General features: G+C 60.3%; 8 protein-coding genes and 1 non-coding gene across 9 annotated transcripts; 3 read left to right on the top strand and 6 right to left on the bottom strand.

Annotated features, from left to right (window-relative positions):
• Positions 1–22: 22 nt before the first annotated feature.
• On the bottom strand, positions 23–1,499 carry hrf1 (Protein transport protein yif1; the record flags this gene model as incomplete). The annotated part of the gene is made up of 4 exons (XM_060265922.1): positions 23–112; positions 207–517; positions 586–856; positions 879–1,499. 4 exons carry the CDS (start codon positions 1,497–1,499, stop codon positions 23–25), a joined length of 1,293 nt encoding a protein of 430 aa, XP_060121905.1.
• A 74-nt stretch (positions 1,500–1,573) lies between these two features.
• TIF11 (Translation initiation factor 1A) lies at positions 1,574–2,005 on the top strand (the record flags this gene model as incomplete). The annotated part of the gene is made up of 1 exon (XM_060265921.1): positions 1,574–2,005. The coding sequence occupies one exon, from the start codon at positions 1,574–1,576 to the stop codon at positions 2,003–2,005; it is 432 nt and encodes a 143-aa protein (XP_060121904.1).
• A 51-nt stretch (positions 2,006–2,056) lies between these two features.
• Positions 2,057–5,991, bottom strand: MJAP1_001974 (uncharacterized protein; the record flags this gene model as incomplete). Its single annotated transcript, XM_060265920.1, has 3 exons — positions 2,057–5,839; positions 5,862–5,966; positions 5,989–5,991. 3 exons carry the CDS (start codon positions 5,989–5,991, stop codon positions 2,057–2,059), a joined length of 3,891 nt encoding a protein of 1,296 aa, XP_060121903.1.
• Positions 5,992–6,191: 200 nt separating this feature from the next.
• On the bottom strand, positions 6,192–7,380 carry ALG5 (dolichyl-phosphate beta-glucosyltransferase; the record flags this gene model as incomplete). The annotated part of the gene is made up of 2 exons (XM_060265919.1): positions 6,192–7,325; positions 7,369–7,380. The coding sequence occupies 2 exons, from the start codon at positions 7,378–7,380 to the stop codon at positions 6,192–6,194; spliced, it is 1,146 nt and encodes a 381-aa protein (XP_060121902.1).
• A 209-nt stretch (positions 7,381–7,589) lies between these two features.
• MJAP1_001972 (uncharacterized protein) lies at positions 7,590–7,962 on the top strand (the record flags this gene model as incomplete). The annotated part of the gene is given in 3 exon segments (XM_060265918.1): positions 7,590–7,826; positions 7,853–7,910; positions 7,928–7,962. 3 exon segments carry the CDS (start codon positions 7,590–7,592, stop codon positions 7,960–7,962), a joined length of 330 nt encoding a protein of 109 aa, XP_060121901.1.
• A 94-nt stretch (positions 7,963–8,056) lies between these two features.
• On the bottom strand, positions 8,057–8,161 carry MJAP1_001971. Its single transcript has one exon. It is a non-coding gene; the product is annotated as a tRNA-Ser (tRNA).
• Positions 8,162–8,208: 47 nt separating this feature from the next.
• On the bottom strand, positions 8,209–9,048 carry MJAP1_001970 (uncharacterized protein; the record flags this gene model as incomplete). Its single annotated transcript, XM_060265917.1, has 7 exons — positions 8,209–8,330; positions 8,353–8,620; positions 8,643–8,695; positions 8,718–8,829; positions 8,852–8,856; positions 8,953–9,000; positions 9,024–9,048. 7 exons carry the CDS (start codon positions 9,046–9,048, stop codon positions 8,209–8,211), a joined length of 633 nt encoding a protein of 210 aa, XP_060121900.1.
• A 74-nt stretch (positions 9,049–9,122) lies between these two features.
• Positions 9,123–10,562, top strand: IPL1 (non-specific serine/threonine protein kinase; the record flags this gene model as incomplete). Its single annotated transcript, XM_060265916.1, has 3 exons — positions 9,123–10,311; positions 10,337–10,416; positions 10,440–10,562. The coding sequence occupies 3 exons, from the start codon at positions 9,123–9,125 to the stop codon at positions 10,560–10,562; spliced, it is 1,392 nt and encodes a 463-aa protein (XP_060121899.1).
• Positions 10,563–10,580: 18 nt separating this feature from the next.
• Positions 10,581–13,579, bottom strand: CHS3_2 (chitin synthase; the record flags this gene model as incomplete). Its single annotated transcript, XM_060265915.1, has 2 exons — positions 10,581–11,866; positions 11,893–13,579. 2 exons carry the CDS (start codon positions 13,577–13,579, stop codon positions 10,581–10,583), a joined length of 2,973 nt encoding a protein of 990 aa, XP_060121898.1.
• Positions 13,580–13,719: the final 140 nt, after the last annotated feature.

Raw genomic sequence — 13,719 nt, 5'->3', positions numbered from 1 at the left:
CTATGTACATTGGAGGCAAGGCTTAGTACACGCCCGCAATCAAAAGCCATCCAAATACGATCTGGGACATGGCGATCGCGAACAGGAACTGAATGCGCGTTGCGCGCTGTGCCTGCGTGACCGTCACACTTGAAGGCGACGATGGGTCCGGCAAGACGACATAACGCAGCGAACGGAGCTGGCATTAATAAAAAAAACAAACGTACCAAGAAGAAGGCATTCGCAGCAAACACGTAAAAGAACGTGAGCCAGTACATCCAGCGTCCCAACTGGAGCATTCCCACTGCAAGCACAAGCAGCGTGCCGACAAACTTATAGCCCGAGTATGCCACCAAGTCAAAGATGGTGTGGTCTCCCTGGATGTTGAGCAGGTAGCACCCCAGCTTCACTGCACTGAACTCGATAAAGACGATGGCCAATGCACGCGAGGCGGTGTACCCCAAGTTTTCCGGGTGGAAACGACCGCGCAAGCCGTAGATGACCGACGATACGATCGTGTACGTAACAAAGGCCATGACTGGGTCAGTGGGTGCGACGTACAGGGTATATACATGTCCGGGCTGTTAACGTCTTCCCGCGGCGCACAGAACGAGACCGGCTCCCCCGCTGCCGCGTGCTGAGCGCCGTGCGCGGACAGCGGGCGGTCCGGCGTGCTCATGCCCGCGTACGGAGTCGGCGAGGCGCTCTGGCCCGGGGACATGATGCCCGAGCCGCCGTACGGGGTCGAGTAGCGCAGACGGCGCGACCACGGCTTGTGGCGCCATGGGAACAGGATAATACGCAGCTTGTGCAAGACGTACGAGTTCGACACATTAAAGTAGTGCTTGAGCATCGGCATCGGCAGGAGGTTGCGGAACTGCGTGAGCAAAAATACGTACGTTCTTCTGCATGTACTCCCCACCGACCTGAGCGACGTGGCGGCCGAACTGCATGCCCATCTGCGCCGTGGCGTCGTTCATCATCCCCCCGCCGAGCGGCGCCTGGCCGCCAAAGCCCCACGCGTCGTCCTTGGCATAGTCCTGCTGCGGCATCGCGTACGCGTTCGGATAAGCGTCCGGCGTGCTCGCTCCGTCAAAGTACGGCGCAGTGGTCGACTGGTACATGTTCATGTTCGGCACGACGCTCGCCGTCGAGTTGGAGCGCGAGGGCTGCGGCGGAGCGTAGGCGCTCGCGGCGGCCGTCGCGGCTGCGCGGTGCTGCGGCGTCGCCCCCCCCCGGTTTTGCGGCGTGTACGGGTTGCGCTGCTGCGGGGCATACGCATTCACGGGCGTCGTCCCCCGCGGCGAGCTGATCCGCTGGTAACCCCCCCGTTTCGCGGGCGGCGCACGGGTCTGTGGGGCATAGTGGTTTTGGGCCTGGGGCGTGTAGGGGTTCTGCTCGTCGTGCGCGTAGTCGGCGCGCACCGGAGATCCCGGCACAGGAACCTTGGGGTGCGTCGGAATCGGGTGCTGCAGCGGCGGCGGCGAGCGCGCCGCAAAGCCCGAGCGCTGAGAGTGCATCGCGGTGTTGGCTGGAAGCGAGCCCGAGGGAGTCACTCACGTGACTTTGCCGCAGCAGTCTCTTCCTATCCACGATGCCCAAAGCGAAAGGCAAGGGTGGCAAGAACCGCCGTCGCGGAAAGAACGACGGTGACGACAAGCGTGAGCTGGTTTTCAAGGATGAGAGCCAGGAATACGCCCAGGTCGTGAGGATGCTTGGTAACGGCCGTCTCGAAGCACTGTGCTTTGACGGCGAGAAGCGTCTCGCGCATATTCGCGGCAAGCTGCGCAAGAAGGTGTGGATCAACAACGGTGACATTATCCTCCTATCCCTCCGTGAGTTTGAGGACGGTAAGGCGGATGTCATCCAAAAATACTCGCCCGACGAGGCCCGCTCGCTCAAGCAGTACGGCGAACTGCCCGAGACGACCAAGATCAACGAAGAGGCCCTGGGTGACGATGAGGGCGGCGACGTCGAATTCCAGGAGGTGAGCGACGAGGAGGACGAGGACCTCGACGACCTCTAGTCGACCACTGTAGATGTAGACGCTTCTCAATAGCCTAGGCGAATCATGATGCTACGGCTCGTGCTTCAGATCGGACGCTTCTGCGCTCGGCGCCTCGGCGCCGGGCACGGGCGGCGCGCCGGCGGGCGCTTCGCCCGCGGCAGCGTCCTCGCGCTCCTGCTCGGGTGCGTCCTGCGTGGGCTCGGGCGCATCGATGACTTCACGCCGCGCCGCGAGCCATGCGTGCCAGCGCTTGCTGCGGCTCTGTTCTTGGGAGGCTGCGTGCGCTGCCGCGTCCGTAGCGGGGCGCTTGCGCGCAAACACGTCCTCGGTGCCCTGCACAAAGAAGAGGCGGTAGGTGCGCAAGCAGACGCGGATGTCCAGTCCATTGCGCACAACATACTGCGTACCCTCCTCGTCCGCCGCATCCGGCTGCGCGGGCAAGTTGCGCTTCAAAAGCGGGGCCACCGTCTCGGACGGCAGGCCCTCGGTTGGTGCGTACAGGCAGTACGAGGCAATGTACTGCAGCCAGCGCTGCTCCTCGTCCTTGGGGTCCTCGAGCGTGAGGTCGTCGTGCGACAGAAGCTGGATGTGCATCGACTGGGGAGGAACGCCGTCGCCGGCCGCCTGTAGCGGCACCATCTCGATCCTGTACAGGTGATCGTCGCGGCCGACGACCTGCTCAGCGTCCATACGGCTCGCAATGAGCCGCTTGTACAGCTGCACGTCGCGCGTCTCGCCGCTCGCCTCTTGTGTGCCGCTGCGGATCGCATTCAGCGCCTGGTGCGTCTGGTCAAAGATGCCGAGCAGCTCCTGGCACTTGGCATCAGATGCGATCGTCAGCGCGCCTTTCACAAACGCGTGCACCACCTTGTCGAGGGTCATGGCAGGGTAGCCATGCGTGCCGTACATGAAGCGCACGCTCTCTTCGTAGCCCGCCTGGTCGATCTCGTGGTCAAAGAGACGCGCAATTAGCTCCATCAGCACATCGTAGTACTGCGCGGGGTTCAGCTGCATCACCGCCTGCTCGCTGGGCGGGAGCGCCGCGTCCGCGTCCGGGCGCGGCGCCAGCGACGCGGCAATCGCGCTCACGACGCCGGCAGGGCCCGTCGCCGTGTCTATCAGGCCCAGCTCCGCAGCAAGGGGATTGATCTTGGTCCAGCTCTCGGGCGTGCTCTCGGCCATGTCTTTTGCGGCCTGCTTCAGGCCGGCGAGACGCGCATAGAGCAGCTGCAGCAGACGCACAAAGACATAGATTGTCGTATTCGCAAAGAGGTCGACCACATCGGGGACCTGCGCCGCCTCGCGGTTCGGCAGCGCGGCCGCCGACGTGTTGATGTGCCACGTAGAGGCAGGCGCGCCGCGCTCCTCATCACGCGTACTCGCCTCGGCATTGTTGCGCAGCGCCGCGCGGCGCAAGTCGCCGCCTTTGCGCCCACGTCCGCGGGACACGTCCGACTCGCTCGCCTCCTCGTCGTCCTCCGCAATGCTCTGCTCGTCGTCGTCGTGCTTGCGCGCGACGAGCGTCGCAAACGTCTCGGGGCTCGTGTTGAGCAGGCGCGGCAGCAGCGCACGGAAGGTCGCGTCGACGCGCTCGCGGTCGTGCGCGCTAAAGCCTGACGAGGAGCGGTCCATAAAGTGGACAGAAAGGCGCAGCAGGTCGGCGAGCACCTGGCCGTCGTTCATCTCGTACGCGAGCTGGAAGCGAGGTGCAAGCGCAGGCAGGCTGGGGTCCAGCGCCAGGCGGCGCTGGTGCTGTGCGGTGCGCAGCGTCTCGATCTCGTTGACAAATGCTTTCGTGGTAATGGTTTTCTTGTCCGTGCTCTTGAAGTTGACGCCCTGGTGGTCGAGCGCCTTGTAAAAGTTGCGCGCGTCGACCTCGCGCCAGACCTTGTTCCACTCACGCTGCGCACGCTTCCACTCCTCGTCTTTTTGCTTCAGACGCGCAAGGACCACCGGCACGGCCACGCAGGGGTTGTCGTGCAGCGCGGCAATGACCTCCACGCCGTGGTTCCGCCCATAGACCTTCTTGATGATGCGCTGGTAGATGCTCTTGCTTTGGCCACCCAGCCCGGGTTTCAGGCGGAAGCTCGCGCGCTCCTCGGGGTCCATGATCGCAATGCGCGCGGCGATCGGCTCGAGCAGCGCAATGGTGCGCAAATTCGCCTCGATGTGGTAGTCGTACTCGTGGCGCTCCTCTTCCGAGCGGTACAGCGCATCCTCGTACACGTTCTTCTTGTGCGGATTGAACGACTCGCCCTCGCTCGCCCACGTGGGATGCGACACCCATGCGTCGTTCAGCACCTCCCAGCAGAGGGGGTCGCGGCCCGAGCACGCCAGGTTCACCTCCGAGTCTGGCAGGCGGCGGTAGGACGGGCCGTAGGAACGCTGGTTGCTCAGGTCCACACGCTCGCGTTCGAGCGCAGGCACATTCTCAAGCACCGGCTCCTCGTTCTCGAGCCAGCCGTGCTTGCCCATATCGTATCCACAGAGAGCCTTGAACGCCGACAGCAGCTCGGGCTGGCCGCCCAAAAAGAGCGAGACACGGTCGACGAGCGTCGCAACGTCAATTACATCCTGCGTGTAGAGGTTCAGCAGCTTGAGGAAGTCGAGGTAGGTCGCACGGTCGTCAATGTGCTTCTTGACACGCTCGAAGAATGCCACCTCGTCGATCGACGCCATATGGGGGAGCTGCACCACGTTGCCGCCCATCGCCTGGGGGGGGAGGTAGGGCGGCATCTCGTACATCCCGGGAGGGAGGTAGCCAGGCGCGTCCGGCGGAAGCGCATCGTACGGCGGCACACCGGGCTGCACGGGAGGGTACATCTCGTGCATCTCGCCGGGGGGAACGCCTTGCATGTACGGCGGGCCGCGGGGGATGCTGTCCGTCTTGCCGTGCTTGCTGCGCTTGCTGCGCGACACGGGCTTGCCGGGCGGCACCGGCGCATGCGGCTCGGGCGGCAGAGGGACATCCTCGACGCCGCTCGCACTCCGCTTCTTGCGGCCACCCGGCGCAGGGCCGCTGTGCCGAGGAGGAAGCGGCTCATACGCGGGCATGCTGGGCATCTCGGACTGGGGTCCCATGCCGTTTGTGACGTGGCCCAGCATGCCAAACAGGCCGCCGCCGGGGCCGCCGGTATCCGGGAGGAATTGCTTGAACTCGTCCAAGAGGTCCTGCGCATGGTCAAAGAGGTGCGTCACTTGGCCGTACACCTCGTGAATAGGGCGCTGCTCTTTCTGGTAGGTCTGCAAAATCTCGAGGAACTGCTTGTAGGTGTCTGGGTCGCCTGCAAAGCGCTGCTTGATCTTGTTCACATAGTTGATCGCATGGTTGAATTCCACCGGCGGACGCGCTGCCTCGGGAGGGGCGCGGCCCTGCTCGTACGGCGCAGGAGGAGGATTGTAGCCCATCGGCGCGTTCATCGGCATCGCGCCAGGCGACGGCGCGCGGCCGTTCATCGGCGGAGGGCGCTCGTGCGGCGGCGGACCGCGGCGGGGATCGTACTCCATGCCCTGGGGGGGGAGACCGCCGTATGGGCCCGGGGGGCCGCCGTGATGCCGACTCTTGGCATCGTGGGGGCCGGGCCCATGCGGCAGCGGCGGCGGCGGCGCACCTTCGCCCTTATTCATGCGGCTAATTGCACCCGCAATCCCATGCCCGCCGAGAGTCTGTGTCGTGGTTCCAGACGGGGTGGTGACCGTGATCATATTCGCGTCGTTCTGGTCGACGCTGCATTCGATGCGGTAGCCCGGCGGAAGGAAGGTGTTGAAACCCTGGATCAAGCTCGGCTGACCACGGAACAGGGTCGACACACGTTCAATGACACCAGGAGTGTCGATCGCTTGGCTTTTGAACTGGATTAGTGGGGATACGCACGTCTTTCATGATATCCAGAAAACGGTTGTAGACATCGGGGTGGTCGGTGAACTGCACCTTGACCTGGTCGAGGTACGAGAGTGCATCCCGTACATTGAGAGTCGCCTGCGTAAGATAATCCACGTACCATGGTGCTTTGCGAGTGGGAGCCCGCTCCTCGCTATCCACGCAACGTCTCAGCCGCACAGGCACTGATGCAAGCTGCGAAGTGCCGCGCGCCCGGGGTCAAAGCCCGGTCACGTGATCCCTCCACGCTGCGGCCGAATCTCCACATGTGGAGGCGCGTTGGGCCCTCGGACGGGCGCAGCGGACGCGTCAACGGTTACCTGCCTATAGACTCGACGGCGCGCGCCACCGTCCAAGCGCATAGTTCAGACGTATAATCACCAGATCGCGGCCCATGCGCAGCGAGTCGGTCAGGAGCGAGATCTTGGAGCCGTCAATCTCGGTCCAGTGCACGGCCACCTCGGCGATCGGGAGCGGGAGGCGCAGCAGGGCGTCCTTGCTGCTATCCTGGGGCGAGCGCAGTGCGTGCTGTGCAGCACTTGCACGAGATGCCATCTCTGCGAGCAGGAGGAGCTCCACATCAAAGATCCAGCGGTCGATGTGCGCAAGGGGGAAGATGTGGGCGGCCGTCGCGCGCGAAAACATCTTGAAGCCGCACTGGGTATCCTTGATCTCGGGCTGTTGCGCCAGAGTTGTGACAGTACCATGACTTGTTGCTCGAAGAAACTGGGGAACGACGGCATCCACAGCGTGGTGGTACATCTTTTCAATGCTCGGAGGTCGCATGAGAATCGAAAGAAGGAGGTGGAAGCCGCGCATCAGCAAGTTGCGCAGCATGCTCCGCTTCACGACGGCCTCGGACGTAACAAGGTGCGCGCGCGAGCCGACCACAACGCCATGGCCTTTTTCGGTAAGAATGCGCGTCATCTCACGCGACAAGACGCGCAGGTCGGAAAAGCGCGTCGCGCCGTCGGCATCGGCAAAGAGGATAAAGGCGCCGCGGCTGTGCAGCACGCCATGACGCACCGCTGCACCTTTGCCGCGGTTCGTATGTAACTGCGTGATACGCAGAGAGGCTCCGGTAGGGAGAGAGCGCTCTTTCGCATAGGTCATCGCGACATCGTACGTCGAGTCCTTCGACCCGTCATCCACAAGCAACAGCTCATAGGTAAGGAGCGGACCTGTGAGCGCCGATGCTGCGCCTTCCTTCTCTGATAGCCCCGAAAGCGACTCTTTGCTCGAGCGCACCTGCTCCAGCCACGAAAGCGCCTCATCCAGCATCGTGGGCAGACGCTTCTCTTCGTTGTACATGGGCACAACCACCGAGAGTTGCACCTCCTCGGGCACACTGAGAGTAGGAAGAGGTACAGGCACCTTGTGCTCAGGACTCGTATACATGCGCTCAGCGGCGGTCGTATGCAGCTGCCCAGGACTCATTACAACAAGCGCAAGATAGGGCTACATGAGAAGATCAACATACCACAAGCACTGTGAGGGCTACCGTTATGACCATCACGCGCGCAGGCGCCACGGTAAGGCATGCTAGCGCAATACCAATGATATAGGACCATACAGACCCATCCGATCCAGCAACAACACCACCGCCGCCGCAACACGGAGCGGCCATCGTCGTCGCGCGAACGTTCACAGGGTGCCACGAGGCGTGCGCCCGTGCGTTGTCCCACGTGGCATTGGATAGGAGGGCGTTCCGCACAGACGACCATGAACGCGATTCAGTACAAGTTTCCCCAGGACAGCTGGCAGACGATCCTCCTGCTGGCCTTTTTCCTGTACGTCGACCAGGCCTCGGTCGGTACGCTCGGCTCGCGCATCCGCAACGCTGTGGGTGGTGCGCGTACGCTCGACATCCTTCGCAAGCTCACGGTGTCCGTGCACATTGCCGAGGCGCTCGCTATGCTCGTGGTGAACATCAAGCGTGGCTCGTCGCCCCTTGTCGGCGTACGTTGGAGTGTTGCTAATGTCAGCTCAAGTGGGTCGTCACCACCTTTGTTGTCGGCTTCCCGTCGTGGATTTCGTTCGGTGGTACGTTTGCTATACAGCGCTGACAGCAGCGGTCAACAACGGCATCTGGTAAATTTAATAGACTCAAATGCTTCGCTCTCCGTACAAAATAAAAGAAGCGCGGTCGTGCTCCCCACCCAGGCCCAAAACGGCGGAAAGCAAAAATTCGACAAGAATGAGATTCGAACTCACGCGGGCAGAACCCAATGGCTTACCGACTAAATCGTCGTGCGTTTAGCAGGCCACCGCCTTAACCACTCGGCCATCTTGCCAAACTTTCCTCGGTGGTCAGGTTGTCGCTACATAAGCATAGAGAGGACTACATAAACGAGTCGTCGCTCGCTTCGCCTTCGTCTTCCTCGTCGTTGCCGGTAGCAGCTTTCAGGCGCGCACGGCGCTCTTCAACACGGTGCTGCTCAGCGACGGCTTCTTCGGAGTACACTGGATAAGCATGGAAACGTACAGTGCGAGTAGTCGCGCGCCGCCGCCTCTTCTTGGTACCGGCGCTTAGCTTCGAGCGTCTCTTTTTTCTGAGCATTCGCAAAGTCTTTCTTTTTGCGGCCAAGCGCACGCTCGCGCTCCTGGCGCTCCTCTTCAAAGTCGACCTTGCGCTCGACGCGCGTCTTGTTCAGCCGGTTGACAATCGCGTTCTGGCGCTCTTTGACATAGTAACGCTTCACCAAGCGGTCGTTGAAAAAGGTCACGGCACCGACGGCCATATCACCAGTTTTCTGGATTAGTAGGCTCGCATACCTTGACATTGCTGTGGGGGGTGTAGATGATCGTGATATTATCCTTCTTATTGCCTGCGTAAGCGAAACCACGCACCTTCGATCGAGTTCGCCTTCACCAGCTGCGAACAATCCTGCAAAAGCGGCTCGGGGATCGCAGTCCATTCCATAGACTCGGGCATCCGAAGATACACGTGTGCAGAAGAGAGCTGCGTTAGTCTCGCGACGTACCTTGTCTACGTGGAACCACACATCCTGAATGAGCTTCGGGACCTACCTCTGGGAGACCGTGCCGCAACAGCTCCTCATCTGCGTCAGTTTCGATCACATACTCTCGACCTTGTCGCGTCCCATGTAAATGGTCGCGGGCGGGTCGACCGCTGCGTCAGTCGCTACTACGCACCCGCCGACTGGAAAAAGAGCACCATACCCCTCAGGCGGCTCGTGCGCTCCGTTTTGAGGACAGTCACGTGACACCGCGTCGCGGTGTTGTTCTTGGACCATGTCCGGCTCCGAGACGCCAGGCGGCCTGGAGGCGCGCATGACGTCGATGTCCCTGTCGGGACACGACAAATCCAACACAAATGCATCGAATGGTGCTGGTGGAGCAACGGCACTGACCAACGCGACGTGGCTCGCGGCTCAGCAGCAGAAAGCGGCCCATAAACCCTTTCAGCCTCGTCCTCTCAAGATGGTGGCAAGCATGGATGGCAAGATTGCCCCGCGTGCTCCCTTGACGTCGAAGCATGCTGTTGGAAATGTGCCTGCACCTACTTCGACCGAAAAGAGGGTCGTGCGCACACCCAGCCTGTCCTCGACGCGGCCTCCACCGCGCGAGGAGAAAAAGACGGCGCATGCCGTGCCGCGTACGCACACTCAAGAGCCCCAATTCGACCTCGGACGTTACGATGGTGGTCTTGAGCGTGACGAGAACAAGGGCCGGCGAAATACCTCGGCCAAGACAAGTGGAGACAGCGACACGCTTGCTATGGACTCGTCCATGGACGGCTTGTCTCACCAGCCGACTCGCCAATGGAGCTTGTCGCAGTTTGAGATTGGCCGTCCACTCGGGAAGGGCAAGTTTGGACGTGTATACCTGGCGCGAACCAAGGCCGCGACCTCGTCCAAACTCAACAACCAAGGCTATGTCGTGGCGCTCAAGTGCGTCTACAAGAAGGAGCTCATGGAAAACAAGGTGGATCTGCAGCTGCGTCGCGAGATTGAAATCCAGATGAACCTGCGCCACCCCAACGTCCTGCGTATGTTTGGGTACTTCCACGACCAGGGCCGTATCTTTATGATGCTCGAGTTTGCCGGGCGTGGCGAGCTCTTCAAGATCCTGTCCAAGATCCCCGACCGTCGTTTCGACGAGCGGACCGCGGCACGCTACATTTCTCAAATCGCCGATGCGCTTCAATACCTGCACTCTAAGCACATTATCCACCGCGACATCAAGCCTGAGAACCTCTTGGTCGGTATTCGTGGCGAAGTCAAGATTGCCGACTTTGGATGGAGTGTGCACGCGCCCGGTAACTGCCGCGGCACGCTGTGTGGTACACTGGACTATCTCCCTCCCGAGATGGTGGAAGGCAAGAAACACAGCGGTGCCGTGGATCTCTGGGCCATGGGCGTTCTGACTTATGAGTTTTTGGAAGGGGTTCCGCCCTTTGAGGACCTGAAAGCGGTGCAAAGTGCGTATTTTGTTTTCTGACCCAGCGACATACAAGCGCATTGCATCTGTGGATCTCCATATACCGTCGCACTTTAGCGAGGAAGCCAAGGACCTGGTCCGCTCGGTACGTCACCTTGTCTAACCCAGCTTCTCAAGTACAACCCCGCGGAGCGTCTGCCGCTGTCCAAGGTGCTCCGGCACCCCTGGATTATGCGTCACGATCCCGAAGCGCATATTCGCGCTGCGCGTTTCTGTCCTGAAAAGGTATAGTTTCTATATGCTCGTATCTCAACCATTAATGAACCGCAACATTAAATACAAGGTAGACCCGATGAATCGGATACCACTCATCACCGCCACAAACACAAGAATCACCAGGACGTAAACTCGGGTCCGCGTGTTGCCCTCTTGCGGATTAAATGTCCCGGTGAGCTCTGTATCGAGGATAATTCCGGCCAGGAGCGCATTCGACAGACACCACACCAGCAACACATTGGTGCGGATGTTTTTGTAGTAGTCCAGCTTCTTGGTCGCCTCTTTATCCGCACCGCCAGAGCCCTGGATGACCACGCGGTGCTCGCGAAGATTCATCAGGGCCTCTTCGTAGGTCGTGTCGATGTCTGCCTGTGCCGATGGCAGCGACACTTCAGCCATGCCTTGTCCCGTCGACGTGACCTTGCCGAGGTCCCGTGGCGCGGCCGAGTCACCCTTGGTACCCCAAGAGATGTCGTGCAAGTTGCAGAACGCGTAAATGTTTAGCACGTTGATATAAGTCGGCGTGAAGATAAAGTACTGCAAGCTGCTTGTAATCAGGTGCAGAGGGTCCAATGCAAAGATGGAGGCGACGATGTACACGCCATAGGTCGCTACCAGACTCACCACCATCTGAGCAAAGGTAGAACTGTGGTCGCCTTGGAACAACTTGATAATGCACAAGACGCCAGCCGCCAGCATGTACATGGTCAACAAAGCAAAGATTGCCACAACCGCGGTGTACTTCCAAGTGCTACCCTGGGGCCGATTGCCCAGTGCAAGGATAAAGCACGCGACCAGCGTGCCAACATAAATAAAGTGCAAAACTTCGTTCAGGATGCCAATGCCCTCGAACCCAAACGACTTGTTCTCCAAGCCTTTGGTAAGCACGCGGAAGAAGATGTAAAAGTTAGCAACGCCGAACCAGGCAATGAGCATGTTCAGGAATGAGTAGAACGTGGCAAAGACGAGCGTCATCTTCCGCCAGCCCGAGTGGGCCGTCTTGCTGTACTGGAATGCATGCGTCAAGGAGTACACTGCCGAGAAAAAGGCACCGTTCAGCCAACGCCGACGCTGGCTGATAAATTCGGGCAGTCGGTTCGGCACGTCGGTGACGCCCTGCGCGGAGCTAACGTACTTCATGACCCAGTTTGAGTTGGCCTTGGCCGCGAGCTCAAAGCAGAGAATGCGGTCCTCAGCGAGGTACATGTTGGACGTAAAGACATCGGCGTCTCCACCATGCAGGAACTCGCCCTTGAAGTAGGACGCGAGCGGCCCCTTTCCGGTCACCGGGTCGTCGAGCAAGGCAATGTAGCGATAGGCTGGGTCAGAAGAAGAAAAAACGTACCACTGAATGCGCCTGGCAGCACGGAAATGTAGCCAAACACCGACTCGAGTGTCTTGTCCAGGATATTGCTGATCTTGTACTCAAAGTTTTGCGCTGCAACGAGGGGGTTCAGCAAGCCCAAGCCCAGGCCCGCTTTTCCACCCGTGTCCACAGTGATCTCACCGCAAGCACCCGCGACGTTTGAGTTACGGTCAAAGCTCTTCCAAAGCGAGTAGATCGACTTGTGCTCCGGCTTGGTACCCACGTCCAAGAGGACACAAACGTTCGGCTGAAGAACGCGCGAAAATGCATTGAAGAACCAGCGGTGTGAATTGATCTTCTTCGCGTTCTTTTCCTTCAGGCAGAACAAAATTTGCACCGGGACCATGCCCTTCTCTGCGCCACGGAACTGCGTCTTGGAGTCGAGCGAGAGCTGCGTGGTATATTCGTAGACATGCGCCGTAACTTCCTTGTTGTCGACCATGTTCTTCGCAACGCCTTCCTGGTATACACCCAGCGCCGAGAGGCAGTCGAGCACACGGGGATGGATATTTTTGCGACCGTCGGAAATGATACCGACGACCACCTTGTTCCAGCTGCCATCGCCCCACACGCGGCTCTTGTTACGCGTACAGAGATGCGCAATGTTCTTCATCACACCATGCAGCGTCCTGCAGAACAGGTGCTCGTCCTCATTGTACATCGTCACACCGATAAAAATCTCCGTGTGGCGGTTGTAGATGTTTTGCCTAAGTGTAAAGTTGTTCTGGACAAACTCGTCGGGATCGCAAGTCACTGCTGAGTAGCGCATGTGCGTAAATTCGTCCGTGTCGCGGCGGTTCAAAAATGTTCCGAGCTTGGTCGGTATCGGGCAGTTGAGCACCAGATTTCCGTACGTGAGCGCGACGTTTCGGTTGACATTGTGTCGTCGCTGCTGCCACCCCCGGGGCGGCGCAGGGCCAAAGTGCTGTGTGCTCGATACGAGCGTGCCGCACTCGACTGGCTTCTCCTCATAACCTTCATGGGTCGTGGCCTGAGGGTAGGCCGGCTGCGCTTCGAACATATGGGGCTCGGTGTTGATGTCCACCGACGTGTCGTACATCGGTACCGCTGTGTGTGTCAAGGTGCCGTCGTAGGTTGGCTCCGTGGCATAGGCGCCACCCTTTTCGTCCTCGTACACCAGCTCGTGGCTGTTCCAGCTCGGGGGCGGGTCGCTGCTCCCGTTCGACATGCGCTGGTCGTGCACGGCATATTCATAAGCCGGTGAGCTTTGGGGATAGTGCTCGCGCGGATAGTGTTCGCGCGGATAGTACTCGGGCTGTGCATACTCCCCTTGGGTATACGTGCCCTGGTGATACATGCCCTGGTCGTACGTGCCCTGATCGTACGTGCCCTGGTCGTACGCGTACGTGCCTTGGGCTGCGTACTGGTACGCAGGGTCCACGTATACGCCGAGCTCCTGCGTCGAGGTCCAGCTTTGTGTGGATCCATGTTCGCCCAGCAGTTCCGCCTGGCTCGTTGCCGATAGGTTGTGGGCATGACCGTACACATCGTGCCCACCCTCGGTCAACGTGTAGACCGAGGCGTCGGCAGGCGGCGCATAGGGCTCGTAGCCTCCACTGTGTGGGGTCGTTTCGTGGTTGAGCGCCTCGAGCGTCTGCTCGTATCGGCTCAGCGCATGCTCGTGCGCCCCCGTGGGTTCGTCCATGACGGGGGTACGATATCACTCACCGACGCAAGCGACGCCTTGCAAAAGCAAATGAACTTCCCCCCGCGGTGCCACGCCGAGCGCTGCAGGCGAGATGTTGCATGCTGCATCACCTCCACTGCCACGTGCGCTCTATGTAA

The sequence above is a fragment of the Malassezia japonica genome, chromosome 3 (genome assembly GCF_029542785.1).
Source record: "Malassezia japonica chromosome 3, complete sequence".
In the NCBI taxonomy this organism is placed as follows: domain Eukaryota; kingdom Fungi; phylum Basidiomycota; class Malasseziomycetes; order Malasseziales; family Malasseziaceae; genus Malassezia; species Malassezia japonica.
The sequence above is the reverse complement of the archived record's forward strand: the minus strand, read 5'-3'. Positions and strand labels throughout refer to the sequence as shown.